The sequence below is a fragment of the Bos grunniens genome, chromosome X, assembly GCF_055505025.1.
Source record: "Bos grunniens cultivar Pamir isolate PY7600 chromosome X, Bosgru_T2T1.0, whole genome shotgun sequence".
Taxonomy (NCBI): domain Eukaryota; kingdom Metazoa; phylum Chordata; class Mammalia; order Artiodactyla; family Bovidae; genus Bos; species Bos grunniens.
Genome location: NC_141194.1, coordinates 124509178 through 124530093, shown reverse-complemented (window position 1 = coordinate 124530093; position 20916 = coordinate 124509178). Strand labels below are relative to the sequence as shown.

General features: G+C 38.5%; 1 protein-coding gene across 15 annotated transcripts in view; it reads left to right on the top strand.

The window, feature by feature from the left end:
• The first annotated feature begins 965 nt into the window (after positions 1 to 965).
• LOC147341293 (transmembrane 9 superfamily member 2-like) overlaps positions 966 to 20916 on the top strand; it is an 81409-nt gene continuing 61458 nt past the window's right edge. For 9 of the 15 annotated variants that reach the window (XR_015159581.1, XR_015159582.1, XM_086389075.1 and 6 more), the window contains exons 1-5: positions 966 to 1441; positions 5106 to 5173; positions 6651 to 6744; positions 10231 to 10358; positions 11375 to 11504. Coding sequence is in view for 11 of the 15 variants with exons in the window: in XM_086389075.1 (XP_086245201.1) it covers positions 1253 to 1441; positions 5106 to 5173; positions 6651 to 6744; positions 10231 to 10358; positions 11375 to 11504 (609 nt within the window). In the remaining 4 variants the exon portion in view is untranslated. The remainder of the gene's footprint in view (positions 1442 to 5105; positions 5174 to 6650; positions 6745 to 10230; positions 10359 to 11374; positions 11505 to 20916) is intronic. The other 6 variants (XM_086389086.1, XM_086389083.1, XM_086389084.1 and 3 more) reach the window with 2 other exon arrangements.

Below are 20916 nucleotides of genomic sequence, written 5' to 3'. Positions count from 1 at the left end.
AATTACTGCAGACGGTGACTGCAGCCATGAAATTAAAAGATGCTCCTTGGAAGGAAATCTATGACAAACCCAGACTGCATGTTAAAAACCAGAGACATCACTTTGCTGACAAAGGTCCCTATAGTCAAAGCTATGGTTTTTCCAGTAGTCATGTATGGATATGAGAGTTGGATTATAAAGAAAGCTGAGTGTGGAAGAATTGGTGCTTTTGAACTGTGGTGCTGGAGAAGACTCTTGCGAGCCCCTTGGACAGCAAGGAGATCAAACCAATCAATCCTAAAGGAAATCAACCCCGACTATTCATTGGAAGGACTGATGCTGAAGCTGAAACTCCAATACTTTGGTCATTTGATGTGAAGAGATGACTCATTGGAAACGACCCTGATGCTGGGAAAGATTGAGGGCAGGAGTAGAAGGGGACGACAGAAGATGAGATGGTTGGATGGGATCACGGATTCAATGGACATGAACTTGAGCAAGCTCCGGGAGATAGGGGAGGCCAGAGGAGCCTGGTCTGCTGCAGTCCCTGGGCTTGCAGACTGGGATATGACTTAGCGACTGAACAACAGTAACATGCAATGTACACTTACAGAACATCAGTTTTGGATTAGCTGCATTTCAAGCCCGTAATAATAATCATAGCGGGCAACAAGGTCCAGGAATTTCCTGTCTTCTCCCTTCCACCCACCTGCAGCAAGACCTGAAGATGGCTGGGCGGCTTACCGCCCGGTAACCCTGCTACTCTGGTACTGCGAGGCAAAGTCAAGAGGATGCCAGACTCTGGGATGTTGGAAAGTTGAAATCTCTCAGACTTCATCCCCACCTCTGCAACCATTCCCCCACCCTGCACCCTCCCTCCAAACTCTGCGAGGAACCTCTGAAGGAGGCGCGCGAGAAGTCGCCCAAACCGCGGGAACGTGTTCCGCAGGGGATGCTGGGAGGGAGGGGAGGGGGTGATGCTGGGAGGGGGGAGGGCGGGGGAAGATGCAGCAGGACCATCACGCATGCGTACGGCGCGCGCGCGCGCGCGCGCGCGCGCGAGCTCATAAAAGCAGCCAGGTCGCGTAGCAACCGAGTTCCAAGCCAGTATCTCGCCTTAACAGTTGGCCTTCCCCAGAGTGCTAAGTCTCACTAGCTGGTCTGGGCTTTCTTCTGTCCTTTCTGTTCTCCTCATCATTTCCGCTTCTTCTTTCCAGTGGGTCCAATCACGCCCGCGGTGGGTGTGTCCCCAAGCGCAGAACCGGCTACTTAAATGAGTATCCGTTGTTTCTGCATGGGAACCTACCCCTGGAGCCTATGGCCCACCCTCCCCGGGCTCAGGGGGTTGCTGGTGCTGGGACTGATCCTGGGCCTTCAGACCGCCAGCTCCAACGCTTTCTATCTTCCCGGGTTGGCGCCAGTCAATTTCTGCGAAGTGAACGGAGAGACCAATTACTGTCAGGTGAGGACTAGAGGGAGGAAGTGAGATGTGAGGGGAAGGCTTCGGGTTGGAGTATCAGGCACACCGGGGCCGACCAGTGCTGAGAGCTATCTGACTCTACCCGGAATGCCTAAGCCCCCTCTGTGGGTGTGTCTCAGGGTCTCGATCGCAGAACCTCGCACTTGGCAGATCCGGATCTATCTTTTTCCCTTGATCCTCTTTCTCTCCCTCTCGGCTCAGCCCCTCCCCTCCGGTCCCCTCCCTCTCAGCTCAGCCCCTCCCTTCCCCTCTTCTCCTAGGTTCCGCCCTCCCTTTTGCCCCCGCCCTCCCCTTGGCCCCGCCCCTTCCTTATCTCGGTTCCCCCCTAGTTCCTGCTCCTGCTTGGTCCTGCCTACTCCCTCACAGCCCCTCCCAAGTGGTTCCAACCTACCCTCCATAGCTCCTCCCCGTTATAGCCCCTCCCCGTCATAGCCGCTCCCCCGTCATAGCACCTCCCGTTATAGCTCCTCCTTCGTCATAGCCCTTCCCTACCATAGCTCCTCCCCATCATAGCCCCTCCCCCGTCATAGCCCCTCCCCGTCATAGCCCCGCCCCTCCATAGCTCCTCCCTGTAATAGCCCCGCCCCCGTCATAGCTCCTCCCATCATAGCCCCTCCTTCGTCATAGCCCCTCCCCTCCATAGCTCCTCCCCTCCATAGCTCCTCCCCATCATAGCCCCTCCCCGTCATAGCCCCGCCCCTTCATAGCTCCTCCCCTCCCCCTCCGTCTCGGTGGTCCCTTCCTCTTCCGGTGGTTCCTTCCTCTTCCCCTACGTATAGTCTTCTCCCCCACTTCCCCTTCTTGTTGTCCCCTTTTTACAATCTGCCTTTCAAGACACACTTCTCACTTGATCTTACGTATAGTCACATCATGTGTGTGTCACTCCTCACTCCTGTGGTCTCAGACTTTTACCTGTTTAATTCTTGTTAATTCATGTTGGTTTCCCTTGGGCCCTCTCTGCAAAAAGCAAGATAATATTTACCTCTCAGACTTGTGAGAATAAAACGAGACAAGGTATGAAAAGCACTGACAAAAACATCTGGCACATGGTAAGCTTTCAATAAGTGGTGACCGTTATCATCATGAGTTTTCTTTAGCCAGAGATTTCTTGCTCAGTTCCTCTTCCACACGTCCCCCTGATAAATTTTGACTTCCTTCCTTGGCAGCCTTATTTTTTTAAACTAGAAACTCACTGTAAATTTTTTTTTGCAAGTAATCCATTCAAAAAGTATTAATCAATAGTAAGACTTATTTTCTGATCTCAAGTTGCCAGTCAAGTGTGTGCGCAATGTTTTGGTAGAAGGAACCGCAAAGGCTTTAGAGCTAAGAACAGTGCTAGGTGTGGCTTGACTACAGACTTAACAAATTGAAAGTTGGGGTTTTTAGAGACCAGGTCTTGGTGCAGCAAATTTGCACTTAAAACCTGGAGCTTGCCTTTTCCTGTGAGAAGTATTGATAGTAGTGTTTTGAGCCATCATCTTGCCAAGTACAGTAAGTAAGAAATGTCATTAAAAACTATTTTACACCTGCCTTTTCTCTGACTGGTAATGCCTAGTCCTGTCTCTTTCTTCTTTATTTCAGCAGACTTCCTAGCAAAAATAATATAATCTTTAACCATATCAAATGTCTGGAATTTCTTTTTTGTAAGCTCTTTTTAGATTTACTTGCCTCCTTGAATGTGTTCTACTTTTGATTCTGAGATTGTACCTTCTTTCCTTTGGTGAGTCTCTCATTTTATGTTTAGCATGCCAAACTTCCCGAATTCAATAGTGTCCAGCCTCTTGATTTCCGATTGGTTGAAATCAGATAGTGTCCGGCCTCTTGATTTCAGATAGGCAGAAATTGCATAGTGAGATGAGATGATTGGATGGCATCACAGACTCAGAGAACAGGAATTTGAGCAAACTCTGGGAGACAGTGAAGGACAGGGAAGCCTGGTGTGCTGCGATCCATGGAGTCCCAGAGATTCGGACACAACTGAGCGACTGAACAACAGTGCACATTTATACTTTGAATAAACTATATTTTTTTGAGGAGTTTTAGATTCACAGCAGAATTGAGCAGAGAGTATATACAGTTACCATATGCCTTGCCCCCCCTACCCCCACCCCGCCCCCGACATGCATAGCCTCTCCCATTATTAACATCCCCAATCAGAGGTACATTTCTTACAGTTGGTAAACCTGCACTGAATAACATCATCACCTAAAGTCCATAGTTTACATTACAGTTTAATCTTAGTATTGTACATCCTATGAGTTTGAACAAATGTATAGTGATGTGTATCCATCATTATAATATCATACAGGGTAATTTCATTACCCTAAAAATCCTCTATGTTCTCTGCTCACTCATCCTAATGTCCCTTTAACCCATGACAACCAGTGATGTATTTATTGTCTCTACACTTCTCCCTTTTCCAGAATGTCACATAGTTGAAATCATACAGTATGTAGCCTTTTCAGCTTGGCATCTTTCACACAGTAATATGATTAAAGTCGCTTTCATGTCTTTTCATAGTGGACTAGTTCATTTCTTTTTACTGCTGAATAATATTCCATTGTCTAGATGTGCCACAGTGCATTTATCTATTCATCTACTAAAGGACACCTTGGTTGCTTCCAAATTTTGACAATGATGAATAAGCTGCCATAAACATTGTGTGTAAGTTTTTTGTATGGACATGTTTTCAACTGTTTTGAGTAAATACCAAGGAGCAAAATTCCTGGATCATGTGGTAAAAGTATATCTAGTTTCGTGAGAAACTGCTAAACTGTCTTCCAAAGTAGCCATACCATTTTACATTCCCAACCAGGAGTGAATGAGAGTTCACGTGCATTTTTTTTTACCAAAATAAAATCAGAGTATACATGTTAATGACAGCAACAGCCATAAGGAAAGAGACATAAAATCTTTACAAACAAGTTTATATTCTTTGGTAGAGTTGAGGGAGTGTGGGTAGTGGGGGTGTGAGTAGTCATCTCTTGCCATTCAGTTTTGGGGCAAATAACTCTTCTCATTTCAGTTGATACTGAAGATGTCATAGAGTCAAAGCAAGTGCAATGGCTGATGCTCAAAATGACCCTGAGTCATCAAGGAAGGTTAAATTGTGATCATAATGTTCTGTTTAAGATAGGAAAGAGTGAAGTGTATTTTAGAATAATTATAAAAATAGTTAAAATAATGCAAAAAAAAGCACTTATGCAGGTTGCTTAATTATTTCAAGTTCTTGAGTTCCATGGATGCTAGGGTCCCTATGAAGCCTCTTAAAGCTGAATATGGAATTTGGTGAACGTGTGTGCTTTTCTGGGGAGATGGGCCATAGTTTTCATCATATTCTCAAAGGGTTCTATGATTTTAAAAAGTTAAGAATGGCTGAGGTATCTGAAAAATTCATATGTTCAGAGACCCTGATAATGCCAGATAAATGAAATGTTATGAATTTATCACTATACTGTGTTAAAATTTATAACTGTACTGTGTTATAAATGTATTATACTACACTAAGTTATAAATTTATAAATATACAGTTATAAATTGGTGGGAGTAATAAACCCAGTTACCTTTCAGTTACTTCATTATGTATTTTGCAAGTGCTACCTTATTTTACTTTGTATTATTAATGTTTTTTTTTTCCTTCTTGCAGTCATCAGTAGAACTGTATGTAAACAGATTGGACTCAGTAGAGTCTGTGCTACCTTATGAATATAATACGTAAGTTATAAGTATTATAATTATATCTGATATAGTTGATATAATTGTGATTAATTTATATTAATTTTATATTATATATATTATATAATATATATAATATATAATATACAATATATTTAATATTATATATTGTAGTATATAATATATATTATAATATATATTATAGCTATTATATATTATATACTATATATTATTATATACTATATATTATATAGTATATTATATATACTTTATATATATTATATATATAATTATATACTATATATTATATATACTATATTATATACTATTATTATTATATTATATATTATTATATTATATACTATATATTATATACTATATAGTATATAATATATTATAATATATTATATATAACATAATATAATATAATATATTATATAATATATAATATTATATATAAAATTTATATTAATTTATATTAATTTATGATATAATACTGTTAAGATGTGCCTTCAGTTTTTAAAGTTAGTGAATGCAAGCCATGGGTATATTAAGAAATGTGGTAATATTATAATAATATAATAAAGGTAATAATAAAGGTATAATAAAGGTAACAGAAAAAATGATTAGAATACAGAACTTTCAATGTAAGACAAATGCTTAAAAGATTAGGAAGTTTCCATTCTTGATTTTTCTTTATAAGAAAGGCAAATTATAAATTTGCTACACTTTGAACCTTGAAAAAATATCTTTGCAGTTGTACCTTATTTCTAAAACATCGAATAGGTAGGTTTCTACTAAGATTTTAATGGATGAAGGTGATTAGTTTAGTAATGAGTAGTTATTATATATTGAAGATTAAGTATGAGCATTCATTTGACAATAACAACAAATGATGCACTTCTTGGAAAAAAATGATCATAGTTTCCTTTGGTATTGCTTTACTACCTCTAATTAAGCAGAAATAAAATCAGGTCTCATTTTCATTAAAATACCAGGTGTAAATGTAGGGTGTTAGTATGAGTATTAAAAATATTACTCAGGCCTACTATTTATTTTATCTTCTACGTAAACCATTTTACATTCAAATTCACTTAAAGGTAGTTGTGATTCTTTTCAGTTAGTAACCATTTGATTTGTGAATATGTGAGGATGTGTTTGGGGGCTTTTTTTTTTAAATTCCCTTTTGGTCTGAACTGATAATTACAGTTTCTAAATGTCTCAGGTTAGAATCAGTACAGACTTTAAGCCATGATTTCCTTATTTGTGCTTACATGTCATTTGAAGTTTAACCCTAAAAATAGTGTTAGTTTCCTTCTGATTGTGATTACCTACATTACAAAAGTCAAGAGCAGTACCATGAGCATTTTGAATCATGAATTCATAATTATCAGAGGTTGAACAATTTAAAGAGAAACACAGAATCTATCATGAAAGGTGGAGCAGCTATATAAATGATCAGGACTGATTTCTTTGTTGAATTTTTTTAACCTTACTTAAACTTTTCTTTTTTTAGATTTGATTTCTGTCATGACTTCAAAAAGCAAAGTCCTTCTGAAAATCTCGGACAAGTACTGTTTGGAGAAAGAATAACATCGTCTCCTTATGAGGTTATTTGGTTGATCTTATTTAAAATTTTATTTTAAAATGTATCCATGAGAAGTTGGTTCCAGGACCCACTGTGGATGACAAAATCCACATATGCTCAAAGTCCCATAGTCAGCCCTCCATACAGGCAGGTTCTGCATCTGTAGATTGAACGAACTGTGGTTCACGTGTTAAGTTTTCCATCTGCCATCCACAGTTGGTTGAATACGTGGATGTCGAACCTTTATTGAAAAAAAATCCACATATAAGAATAGACCTAGGCAGTTCAAACTTGTAGTTGTTCAAGGGTCAACAGTCATACCAAAGAGTCATTGCTTTAAAAGGAAAAGAAAAAGGAAAGGAGGTAGAATCTGGTGTTGCCAGAAGAATGCATTAATATAGTCGGCCCTCCAAATCCGAGGGTTCTGCATCTGAAGATTCAACCAACTGAGAATCAAAAATATTCAGGTAAAAAAATTCCAGAGTCCCCAAAAGCAAAATTAGAATTTACACGGTATTTACATTATGCTTAAAACTAATTACACAGCATTTACATTGTATATTAAGTATTGTAGGTAATCTAGAGATGATCTGAAGTATAGTTGACCCTTGAACAACACAAGTTTGAACAGTGTGAATCTACTTATACGCAGATTTTTTTTTCCACTATATGATCTATATGGTTGGCTGAATCTGTGGATGTGGACTCATTCAGAGGAACCGTCTATGTGAAAGCCCACCTATAAGTTGTAGGTAGATTTTCAGCTTCAGGGAGGGTTGATCCCCTAACCTCTGCATTGTTCAAGGGTTACCTATATAGGGGAGGATGTGTATAAGTTATATGCGTATGCATGCATGCTAAGTCACCTCAGTCGTGTCAGACTCTTTGTGACCCTCTGGAGTGTAGCCCACCAGGCTCCTCTATCCATGGTGTTCTTCAGGCAAGAATACTGAAGTGGGTTGGCATGCCATCCTCCAGGGGATCTTCCTGACCCAGGAATGGAACCAGTGTCTTCTGTCTCCTGCATTGGCAGGCAGGTTCTTTACCACTAGCGCCACCTGGGAAGCCCCATATGTGTATACTCTACCATTTTATATCAGGGACTTGGGCAATGGTAGATTTTGGTGTCTGTGGATCTTGATGTCTTCCACTTTGATATACTTCACTGGGCTTCCCAGGTGGTGCTAGTGGTAAGGAATCAGCATGACAATGCAGGAGAAGCAAGAGATGCGATTTTGATCCCTGGATTGGGAAGATCCCCTAGAGGAGGAAATGGCAACCCACTCCAGTATTTTGCCTGGAAAATTCCATGGACAGAGGAGCCTGGTGGGCTATAGTTCATGGGGTCATAGAGAGTTAGACATGACTCAGAGACTGAGCACAATGACATACTGTGGGATGACTCTATGCTCTTTAAGCTTTCTGCAGTAGTTGGTGGTTCCACACAATGATTTTGCCTTTCACATTTTATTTTTGCTTCATAAAGAGAAAAAGTTTAATTGTTTGTTCTTATATATTTTGGGTAGGGTGATATAAGTAGATATAATTGGACTCTCAGTGTCCATTGATATTGCCCTCAATATCTTAATAGATGTGAGGATAGAGTAAGGATGTTTTCATGAGCAGTTATGATTACAAAGGCACTAATTTTTTTCTTCTTTTTTTCCCAACTTCATGGAAGTATAACTAAAGTACAATAAACTATACATATTAAAAGTGTATAATTTGATCTATATATGTGAAACCATCAGGCATTAGCCTGTTTTCCAACTTTTTATTTTGAAGTAATTACAGATTCACAGGAAATGACAAAAGAATGAACAGGGAGGTCTCATGTACACTTTGCCCAGGTTTGCCCAATGGTAACATCTTGCACGTTAAAAGGAGAAGAGGATGGCAGAGGATGAGATGGTTAGATAGCATCAGTGACTCAATGGACATGAGTTTGAGTAAACTCTGGGAGATAGTGAAGTACAGGGAAGCCTGGAGTACTGCAGTCTATGGGCTCACAAAGAATTAGACACGACTGAGTGACTGACAACAGCAACAACATCTTGTATAACTACACTATGAAAGCAAAACTAGTAGACAATGCACAGAGCTTATTCAGATTTCACTAGTTTTACATGCACTTATTTGTGTGTGTGATGCAGGTTTGTGTACCTACTACCACAGTCAATACATAGCATAGTTCTATCAGCACAGAGCTCCCTAAAGTTCTCCATTTACTGTTCTTTTTCTGTTTAGTTTTCAGAATTCTTTATGTATTCTAGTTATGATTCCTTTGTTGCAACAGTCATTTGCAAATAGTTTCTGCCTGTCTGTGACTTGTTTTTTTTGTTTTTGTTTTTTTTGTTTTACTTCTTATTAGGGTCTTTCATGAAGCAAATACTTTAAATTTTATGTGGTCCAATAATCAAGTTTTCCTTTTATGAATCATGCTTCTGGTGTCTAGTCTAAGAAGACTTTGTATAGCCTTCAGGCCTAAAAACTTTTTTCTATGCTTTCTTCTAGAAGTTTTTTAATTTAGCTTTATATCTTTAAGTCTGTGATCCATTGTGAATTATTTTTTGTATAAGGTATGAGGTTTGGGTTGAAATTTTTTTTCTTTCTTTTTTGGCCTGTAGGTGTGCAATTACTTCAGTACCATTTGCTGAAAAGACCTTTTCAACAATTTCAATTCTTTCTCCACTACTTGCTTTTGCACCTTTGTAAAAAAAGTCACTTGGGCCTAGTTGTGTAGGTGTAATTCCTAGGTTCTCTGTTGATCTGTTCCATTGGTCTGTGTGTCAGGCATTTGCTTTTTGATGATTAAAGTTGCACACACTCCCCCAATTGTACCATTGTACTAAAAGAAAAGCGCACCTTTTCAAGAAATGCTATGCTTTGCACTGAAGAAACATGACAGTTCAACTCAGTTTGGGGTTAATATTGTATGATTTCAGGATATCAGGTGTTGAATTTTCATAGTTTATTCTTGCTCATTGTTTTCTGATTAACAACACTAGCACTTCACCTTGCTCATCTCCAGTAGCCAGACTTTGTAAATAAGAGATTTCATATTAAAAGTTTCAAATATTTTCTTCTCATTTTTTGGTAACACTTTTATTAAGGGATCATTTGCATGCCGAATAATTTACCCACTCATAAGTGTCCATTTCAGTGCTTTTTAGTATATTCATAGAGTTCTATAACCATCACTACAACCAATTTTATTATAAGTTTTAAGTGAAGTGTTCTAGATCAGGGTAATTTATAGAAAGCTGCAGTGGATTTTATACCCCACCTTATATAGTACTGAAGAAGGCAGGTTCTCTTGAAAGCAGTGTGTGTCTAGTTTAATTATTTCAGATGTGTACTGAAGTGTAGAGGAAATCGTGTTGAGAATCATGGCATACTGAAATCTCTGAAGAAAAGTTTTATCTATAAGATAAAGTGCTTACTTTGTGACATTTGGTTTGTACAACTTAGTCCAATCTCTTAATTTTTTAATTTTCTTTCCTAACAGTTTTCCTTTAACAAGTCAGAGACATGTGTGAAAGTTTGTATGAAATCTTATGACACAGCAAAGGAAGATCAAAAGAAAAAGCTGGATTTTTTGAAGAAAGGAATACAACTGAATTATCAACATCACTGGTAGGTTTGGCATCTGACATCATATGACTTAAATTTTCAATTCCCTTCAGAAGCAGTTTTATAGGTTTTATTTACCTTTGGAGAAATGTATGTTATGATAGTATAAATTAGTAGTTTTACTGTAAAGTAATTAACCAGTTTGCATTCTTTGAAAATATGCTGGCATTTAGGAATGGATTGGGGGAAATCTTGATTGGGGAGTTAAAAATCATCTTCAAGGAAAGAGAACAGAATGAAAAACAATGTTTGACAGTTGGTAAACTTGTGGGTGACTTCTTTATTTGCTAGATTTTATGTAGCATCCTTTTTATTTCTTATCTGAAAACAAATTTATGTATTAGTGCCTAGCATATGGCAGGTGTTCAGTAAATAGTTGTTGAATGGGTAATGAGTGGAAGAATTAAAAAAATTTTTTTTTTTCATTTTTTTGGCCATGCCACACAGCATGTGGGATCTTAGTTCCCTGACCAGGGATTGAACCCAGGCCCTTGGCAGTGAAAGAGTGGAGTACTAACCACTGGACCACCAGAGAATTCCTTAAGTTCAGATTCTTAAAAAGATTAAGTATTGGAGTACAAATAAATTAATTAAAATAAATTGGAATGTAATTTCTTTACATGTTGTGTTAGTTTCTGCTGTACAATAGCATCAATCTGCTGTATGTATACATATACCTCTTACTTGTTAAGCCCTCCCTCCTACCTCCTCCCCATAAGTTAAGATTTTTAATCAAAGCCAATCCACAAAAAATAGTATATAATTTCAGGTAGATATTAAATAGATTTTAAAACTGCTTCTGGAGAATTCCTTGGCAGTCCAGTGGTTAAGACTCAGCACTTTCACTGCCATGGGCCTGGGTTCAATCCCTTGTTGGGGAACTAAGATCTTGCAAGCCATGTGGTGTGGCCAAAACAAAAATAAACAAGAATCTGAACTTAAATATATGTAAGATGATGTTAGTTTTGCTTTATATGAATTGCTTATTAAATCTTTTCCTTAAAAATATTTATATTTAGGATTATTGATAATATGCCAGTGGTATGGTGTCGTGATATAAATGGTGGGAATAAGTACTGTACAACAGGATTTCCAATAGGATGCTTTGTTCCCCAAAGTGGTGAACCCAGTGATGCTTGCTTCATGCATGTAAGTATTGAGAACTTACTATAGAAATATAAGAATGTTGCTTCATTTACAATTTGCTTTCTAGTTACTTAAAAAAAAGGTAAGTCTTTATATATATAAATATAGAAATGAGATAAAAACTTTTAGATAAACTATTAAAAATATTTATATTTATTATAATCTAAAATAATCTCCTAGGATTGGGATAACTTAAATTTCTAGAGTTGTACTAAACTAAATAATAAATTTATTAAATAGCTAGGTCATTTCCAAATAAAATAAGATTTTAAAACATTAATTACTAAACATTAACTTCCTCTTACAAAAAGTTTTTCTTACAGAAAAACTAAAGAGATTTTAATGTATTAATAAATATATAATGTATAATATATTTATTTATAATAAATATATATTATAATATGGTATAATATGGAGAAGGAAATGGCAACCCACTCCAGTGTTCTTGCCTGGAGAATCCCAGGGACGGGGGAGCCTGGTGGGCTGCCGTCTATGGGGTTGCACAGAGTCAGACATGACTGAAGCGACTTAGCAGCAGCAGCAGCAGCATAGTCACTTAAACATGAATGGGACAGCTACTATTGTCTCCATTTTATGCTAGAGGTTGAGGATACACAGACAAGTGGTCCCTTGCCCTCTAGAAGTTCATAGTCCTAAGTAGGAGATAGACTTGTGAGCAAACTGATGCAATAAAATGTTTTATGGTAGGAGACTAAGGAGCAAGGAGGATATAATTAAGGGAATGAAAAAGTATTTGTTAGACGAATGGGTGGGTGAGCATTTCTAGAAGGGAAATCAGTGTGAGATTGGTCAAGAGATTGGAAGTCTGAAATAGCATGCTGTGATTGAGGGACTGTGAGTAATTGGGTATATCTGCAGCATAAGGTTTGGAGTTTTGGGGATGCATGTAGAGATGAAGCTCAAAACAGGGGTAGGTAGAAGCCAATCATGGCAGGAGGTCCTGTATACAGTGGTAAGGAAAGTCACATTAAATGCCTATTATGAGCCAGAAGCAATGTTATATCACCCTATACACAGTGATTAATTTAATCCTTGAAACAGCCCTGTTGCTAGAATCTACTATTGCTGTTTTACAGATGATAAAATTCAATCTCAGAAACAGTAAGGGACATGACTAGGGGCAGACAGCTAGTAAGTGGGAGACATAGGACTCCAACTCAGATCTTTTTAGCTTGGAAGTCCCAATCACATGGTTTGAAATTTATCTTGTGGTTCTCAAACTGTTTTCTATTGGGTCCTAGGGTAACAGAAGTGTCTTGGGGCTGCCTTGGAGGCTGAATGGTCATGGAAGGGCAGCACTACTTAGAATCTGTCTTATATGGAGAGACTCAATGTGGATCTGCAATGGGCTGAAGGGGAAGGGAGAGAGAGGAGCAGAGGCTGCCTGCCAGGTTTCTGTTTTGGAGTCTAAATGATGGTACCCTTCATTGTTTCTTTCCAGAGAAAGGGGCTGTGCTTCTTGCATTTCAGTCATTCAGGGACCACCTTGGTGATTTGTGCCATAACTGAGGCACTTGTAATTATTATTTATCTGTAATTTTAAAAATTTCTTTAAAGTTTTATTGTTATGAATTTAGAAAGGAAAGTTATATTTGGTACTGCTAGTTAAAATAGCTATAGCAAAAAGTATAGTGACCATGATATATAAAGCAATAGATATTTAATCTTTAATAGATTTCAGAGGTATTTTTTTAATATCAAAGGCTTGACATATCTAACAAGACTCATGGGGCCTGAGGTGTAGTTTGTATACATGTCTCAGGAATTCCAGCATATCAGAGCAGGCCACTAAAAGTCCTAGTTACATGAAAACTCCATCTCTTCTCCCATCTCCAGTAAAGACATCCTGGGAAAAAGGGGGCTTTTTTTTTTTTTTTTTACACAAACATTTGTAACAATTTATGTCAGCTAACATCTACAAACAATGTGAATGCCGCTCAGCAGGTGAGTAAATGAAGACGATATGGGGTATTCATTCCTTGTACAACAACTCAGCAATTAAAATGAGCAAACTGTTGACACATGCACAACATGGAGAGATCTCAAACTTGTATAAGCGAAAGAAGCCAGAAATAAAATTTTACAGGTTGTATGATTTCATTTATGAGATATTACTAGCAAAGGTAAAGATATAAAGACAAATGGCTTTAGATCTGACAAGCATAAGGATTTGGAGTGGAATACAGAGAAGACCAAGGCCAGAAGCTCCGATTCTTGGAGCACAGAGAAATCACTCCGAGGTAAGAAAGTTGAGATAAATGGGATAGAGTTTAGAAGTAGTAACAAAATAATTGTTTTATTTTTCAAAAGTTTTTCTTTCCTTTAAAAAAAACTGGAATATAATTGCTTTATAAAAGCTATTGTTTTGTTAAGGACCTCAATAGTCATGTGGCTCAGTCTAGGAGGCTTGTTAATACAATGCTCTGCAAAAGAGATGGCAAATATGTATTTATTTCTAATTTAACTTATAAGAACTTATTTAAAAGGAAATTATAGAAATTACAGGCTTAGTGTACATATATATTTTATTCATCTATTTTCAAGTACATAGAAAAGTAGAATACAGATTGTTTTTTCATCTACTACCTAAGATTATCTCATATATCCCCAGTGATATATATTCTTCACAATGGTAAACATTGACATAGGGAATGTGGGAGGAAAAGCAGCAAATAGCAGAAGAGAGAAGTTAATGAATAGGAGAAATTTGGGTAAATAAAGTCTGTGTTTGATACTCTAGATGAAATTCTATATGGAATGGTTCTTATTTTTGGCTGGGTCATGTAGTTTATGGGATCTTAGTTCCTTGACCAGAGATTGAACTATGGCCATGGCAGTGAAAGCGCCAAATCCTAACCACTAGACCACCAGGGAACTCTCCAAAGGATATGGACTTAATAAAAACCCTTTTTGTTAAAACAAACAAACAAAAACAGATAACAGAAAACCACACAGAGCAGATATAAAGTTTAATGAACTATTATAAGGGGAACACCTTTGTAAATGTCAGCCAGATCAAGAAATTGAATTTGGTCAGCCTCCTCAGAAGGTATCCATGTATCCTACCCATTGAAACTCTGTTGCGTCCCTTAAAATAACCACAATCCTAACTTTTCACCCTAATCACTTCCTTGAGTTTCTTTTACAGTTTTATGACCCAAGTCTACATCTCTCAACACTATGGTTTAAACTTGAGCATTTTATATATCTTTTATCAATATTTTCTTGTGTAAGTGAAAGTGAAGTTGCTCAGTTGTGTCCTGACTCTTTGCGACCCCATGGACTGAACATTCTCTTTTTGGGGGGAGCATTTTCAAACACACAGAAAAGCTGAATGAATTGTATAGTGGACACTCAGATACCCAGCACCTAGATTCTATAATTAGCATCTTTGGATTTGATTTATCACAGATTTATACATTTGTCTATTCCTGTATCATTCATCCAAACAATGGTACATTTTCCTCTGTCCCTGTTTTCTTTGAAATTGATAGATGGATCTAGTGGCTTGATTAGATTCAGGTTTGATCTCTTTGACAAGATAAGGTAGTGATGTGTTCTTTCATCAGGATGCACATAATGTCTCTTTTTAAAAAATAGGTTTATTATTTAGAGCAGTTTTAGGTCAAAAAAAATGAAATGGCAGGTACAGAGACTTCCCAGGTGCCTCTGCCCTCACACATGCATAGCTTTCCTCATTATCAACATCACTCACCAGAATGTGGTACATTTGTTACAACTGATGAATCTTCATTGATACACAGTGAAGATACACACTATAGCACTATGTGATACACATTAATTAATGTGATACACATTTCACCTAAAGCCCATAGTTTACATTAGGGTTCACTCTTGTGTGTATTTTATGGGTTTGGACAAATGTATAATGACATGTGTCCACTGTTATAATATCCTACAGAGTAGTTTCACTGCCTTAAAAGTCTTCTGTGCTCTGCTTGTTCATCCCCCTCCACCTGGTGTCTTTTGTTTTTTTCTTTTACTGTGATAACTGGATCCACTATTCCTTAGAGGATGCTGAGGCTTCAGAAACCGTAAGCTTCCATCAACCAGGAAACAAAAACCTTTTCTCTCGCAGCATCTAGGCAGCGCCCTCTACTGACAAAGCTTCATTCAGTGCCAGTTTGCAAAGGAAACCTAGTTAAAATACTCAAAGGGCCCAGATAATTTTCACAGAGGTCAAAGAGCATGAATTTGGCAATGAGAGGCAATAAATCAATAACTGGCACACCTTACACGCATGCACTGATCAATACTCTGATGAAAGAGAGCCCTCGTTTATCTCCAAAAATCTCTGTGCAGCTTCCCTGTCTCTGGTATTCTGCCCCACAAAATCCAGCCCCCTTGGCCTCTCTGGACTTTGAACTTTGTCTTCCCAACTGGGGAGATTGCGGGGCTTCCTTGGGTACCCCTTCTCTGCACCACAGCCTGGAAATTCTCTCTGGGAAGGAAGCTTGAGGCTTCCCCTTCTCTAGGTGATCACTCTCTTAATGTTCTTTGTTGTCCAAGGTCTGAAAACCGTTTTCAAATATTTTAACCATTTGAAAAAATTGTTTAAGGTGAAAGAGTAAATCTAGTCTCGTGTTCTTCCATCATGTCTGGAGGAGGAGATTCCACTCTCCTGTTTTCTTTTTGCATACATTGCTTGGTGTGACTTTGCCTATCCTTTCAATTTAACTTTCCAGATCTCTTTTGGATGTGTCTCTTTTATACAACATGTTGTTGGGTTTTGCTTCAGGGCATCTTCTGAAAAATCTTTTCCTCTTAATGGCTGAGTTAAGTCCATTTACATGTATTGCTATGACATTTACTCTCAGTTCTGTTATATTACATTTTGTTTACTATTTTGATATTCCACATTTTATTGATTCTAAGACTCATGTTTCCCCATATTTTATCATTTATGAAATCAAGATGTGTCTTCCAGTTGATGGCATGTTAAAGTTTAATTGGCAGTGTATTTTTTTAGCAGCACATAAAATGATATTTTGCAAATGGTGGCATTTTCAATTCCATGAAATATGATATTTCTTTGAAAAGTCTTTATGTGGTCTACATTTTATTGTTGTAATTCTTCTAATATTTAAGGTTTGAATTTCTGTTATAGTCTTTTCATTTCTACCTACTTCTTAGTCACTTTTTTTTTTTGGCCACACCATATGGTTTTCAGGATCTCAATTTCCTAACCAGAGACTGAACCAGGGCTGAGGCAGTGAAAGCTCAGAATCTTAGCCACTAGGCTACCAGGGACCTTCCAGTCACCTGTTTATTAGAGGGTGTTATTCAGTTTCATGATTATGCATCTGGTTATGGATTTTTGTTTTGCTGTGTTTTTAATCGTGGTGTTAATTCCTTGAGTTTCCTGGATTGGTGCCTTTTATCAGTTCTGTAATTCTCAGCCATAGTCAGATATTTTCTTCTTTCCTTTTTAGACTGCAATTAAAGCTATGTTAAGTATTTTTTTCTTCTCTACATGTCTTAAGTTTTTTTCTGTATTTTCTATTTTTTTTTCTGTACTGTGTTCTTCTGGTGTATCTTCTAGTCTATAAATTCTCTTTTCACATGTTCCTTCTTTTAAAATTTCAGTAATAATCTTTCTCATTTCTACAAGTTTTGTTGTTTTTCAAATCTGCTAGGTCATTATTTTATACTTATCTATTTTATGCACATGCTTTCACACTTGTGTTTGATGTCTTTGAAATATATTAAGTTTGGTTAATTTTAAATCTGCCTCTATCATTCCTGGATCTGAAATCTTTACAAATTTGTTTCTGCTAGTTCCCGCTCATGATTCCTTTTTACCTTGTATGCTTCGTTATTTTGACTTCATATTCATTGTTCTCAAGTAGTATTTGTGGAGTTTGAGTCCTAGGGTCAAAGTACTTTCCTTCAGAGAGGATTTTCATTTACTTCCACATTGGTGTCTTTGGGAAAGACCAGTCCGGGAACACCTTAAGGCAAATTCATAATTTAAACTTCCTGAGGCAACTTAGATGATGTAAATCCAGCCTGCAAATCTATGATTTTTGAGGACAGTTTATTTCTCTCCCCCTACCCGCATCTGGTTCTGTTTATCTTTGAGGCCATCTTCCCAATAGTCCATTGGGACTATAGGAGTAGGCTCACTTCTGGCTCACCTTTATCCTGAGTATGTTGCTTTTGGAAGGGGTAGGTGGTCTCAGCTTAGTGTGCAGAGGGTTTCATATTAGCCTTCTCATCTGGGAGGGCCCTCCCTGAGTGCCCCTTCCTCCTCCTTTGGAAGCTACCCAAACCGAAGTTCAGGTTTGCCCAAATTAGCAGGTGTCCTCAGGGCAAGAGCAGCATCAGTGCTTCCTTAGCCAGCTGACCTCTCTGGCTTGCTGCTTCCCCTTAGAATTTGGCATTGGGACCTCCCTGGCAGTCCAGTGGTTAAGACTCTGGGCTTCCAATGCAAGGGGCATGGGTTTGATACCTGGTTCAAGGAACTAAGATCCTATATGCCACATGGCATGGCCAAAAAATTAATTAAAAAATAAGAATAATTAAAAAAAAGAATTTGGCATTGGTAGTTCCTTACTTTCTTGTCACCTCATGTTGCTTTTTTAAATTTTAAAGCCTATTTCTTTAGAGCAGGTTTAGGTTCATAGTAAAATTGAGAGGAAGGTACAGAGATTTCCCATATACCCTCTGTGCCATACAGACATAACCTCCTCCATTCTCAGCATCCTCCACCAGAGTGGGACATTCATTACAACTGATGAGCCTGCATTGATGCATCACATGGTGACCACTTAAAGTCCATAGTTTACATTAGGGGTCAATGTGCTACATCCTATGCTCATGTTGCTTTTAAGGAGATATTTGTTATGTTTATCATTTGTGCTTTGCAGCAGGAGATTTGGCCCAAATAAGATGGGAATTGGAAATCTAGTTAAAGTTTTAAAGCATAATTTTAATATGTAGTAGGAAGGAATCTTTTAATGACTTCCTTATTCTGTGCCAAGTACTGTACTAGCTCTTTCCATATGATTTCTCACTTATTCCTCTTAATAATTTCATGAATTAAGTGATGGTAGCCCAATTTTATGGACTTCCCTGGTGGTTCAGTAGTAAAGAATCTGCCTGCAATGCAGGAGACCTGGGTTCGATCCCTGGGTTGGGCAGATTCCCTGGAGGAGGGCATGGAAACCCACTCTAGTACTCTTGCCTGGAGAATCCCCATGGACAGAGGAGCTACAGGTGGGCTACGGTCCATAGTGTAGCAAAGAGTCGGACATGACTGAGCAACTAAGCAACAGCAGCAGCAGCCCCATTTTACAGCTAAGAAAACCAAGGCCCAGAAAAATTGACATACAAAAGATTGTATGTGGCAAAATATGAATTCCATCTCAATGTTGTTGTTGCTTTTTGGCCACACCATGCAGCTTGCAGGATCTTAGTTCCCCAACCAGGGACTGAACGCAGGCTATGGCAGTGAAAGCACTGAGTTTTAACCACTTGACCGCCAGGGAATTCCCTCATGCCAATGTTTTTTTGATCCAAATTCTGTTCTCTTTGCACCATCCCAAACTGCTTTTTGTATTTTGAACATCTACAGGATATTAGCTCTGAGAACATGTTTGAGAAGTGCCTGGCACGTACTAGATGTTCAAAAATATTTGTTGAATGAATGAATGAGCCAGACAAAATTCCTAGCCTTGTGATCATATGGGGAACACAATTTACTAGGGGATGTAAACATGTAAATACATCGACTACAATCTGATATAAGTGGCACAGATATGAGCTGAGTGCTGTGAGAGCACAGAATAAAGAATTCTTTTGTAGTAACATCAGATTTTAAGTAGAGGCTATGGCAGCAGATGAGTCTGGAGAGATAAGCAGGATTCAGATCCTGAAGGACCTTGTTACCATGTTATCTCTCAGATCCAGTACTTTATGCCTCATGGTAGTTGAAATGCTTTTCATGCGTTGATTTAATGCTTCCAGCACCCTGTAGTTCAGATGGTAAGGAATCTGCCTGCAATGCAGGAGACCCGGGTTCAATCCCCGAGTTGGGAAGATCCCCTGGAGAAGGGAATGACAACCCACTCCAGTATTCTTGTGTGGAGAATTCCATGGGCAGACCATGGGGTCACAAAGTGTTGGACACGACTGAGCAACTAACACACACCCTGTTATGATGTCTACAGTAAAGGTGCAGAAATCAAGACACTGATTGGTTAAGCAACTTGGCCAACATCACACAGGCTGGTACATGCCATACCTGAGTCTTCAACCTTGGCAATTTGTCTGTGGAGTCCACTTCTTTAACCCCTATGCTGTGCTGCTTCTGGGGCTTTCCTGGTAGCTTAGCCGGTAAAGAATCTGCCTACAATGCAGGGGACCCCAGTTCAATTCCTGGGTTGGGAAGACCCCCTGGAGAAAGAGATAGGCTACCCACTCCAGAATTCTTGAGTTTCCCTGGCAGCTCAGATGGTGAAGAATCCACCTGCAATGCGGGAGACATGAGTTCAGTCCCTGGGTGGGGAAGATCTGCTGGAGGAGGGCACGGCAACCCACTCCAGTATTCTTGCCTGGAGAATCCCCATGGACAGAGGAGCCTGGAGGGCTAGAATCCATGGGGCCACAAAGAGTTGGATGTGACTGAGTGACTAAGCACAGTGTGCTGCTTCTGTTAGTGTCTATCATGGCCATACCTCCATATCAGTACGTGCAGATCTACTGTAGCTGCATTGTATTTCTCTGTATGGTTATATTATCTTTCATTTCACTGTACTGGGGGATAGTCCAACCCATCATAAGTCTTATACAGAAGCTTCTCCCACATCCTTATGGAAAAATAATCATTCACTCTCCCTTAACCACTTTTACCAGAAAAGAGCAGTCAGAAGTTTTCTTTCTTCTGAATTAGAGCAATGGTTCTCAAAGTGTGTTCCAGGACCAGTAGCATTGGCACCACCTGGGAGCTTGTTAGACATATAGAATCTCAAGTCTCACCCTAGGCCCAGTGAGTCAGAATCTGCATTTTAACAAGATCCCTGGGTGATTTGAATAAACTTTCAAGTTTAAGAAGCATTGATGTAGGATAATTACCTACAGATATAGTTGTGGCTGTTAGGGAACGAACTAATGAGTACTTGACTGATAGAGTTTAATTCACTTTTTGGTGCCTCTGTTTTATGCCTCTGATTATAAATGTAAATATACCCTCATTATACAAAATTTGATAAGTACAGAAAAATCTAAAGAACCAGTGGACAAATGAATGCCTGTAGTCTCACTACCCAGAGACACCACAGTTTGCATTCTGCAACACGTCTTCTATTTTTTCTTGTTTCCTTACTTTAACCATAAATAAAGGCCAAACTCTTGATATGCTTAAATTTTAAGT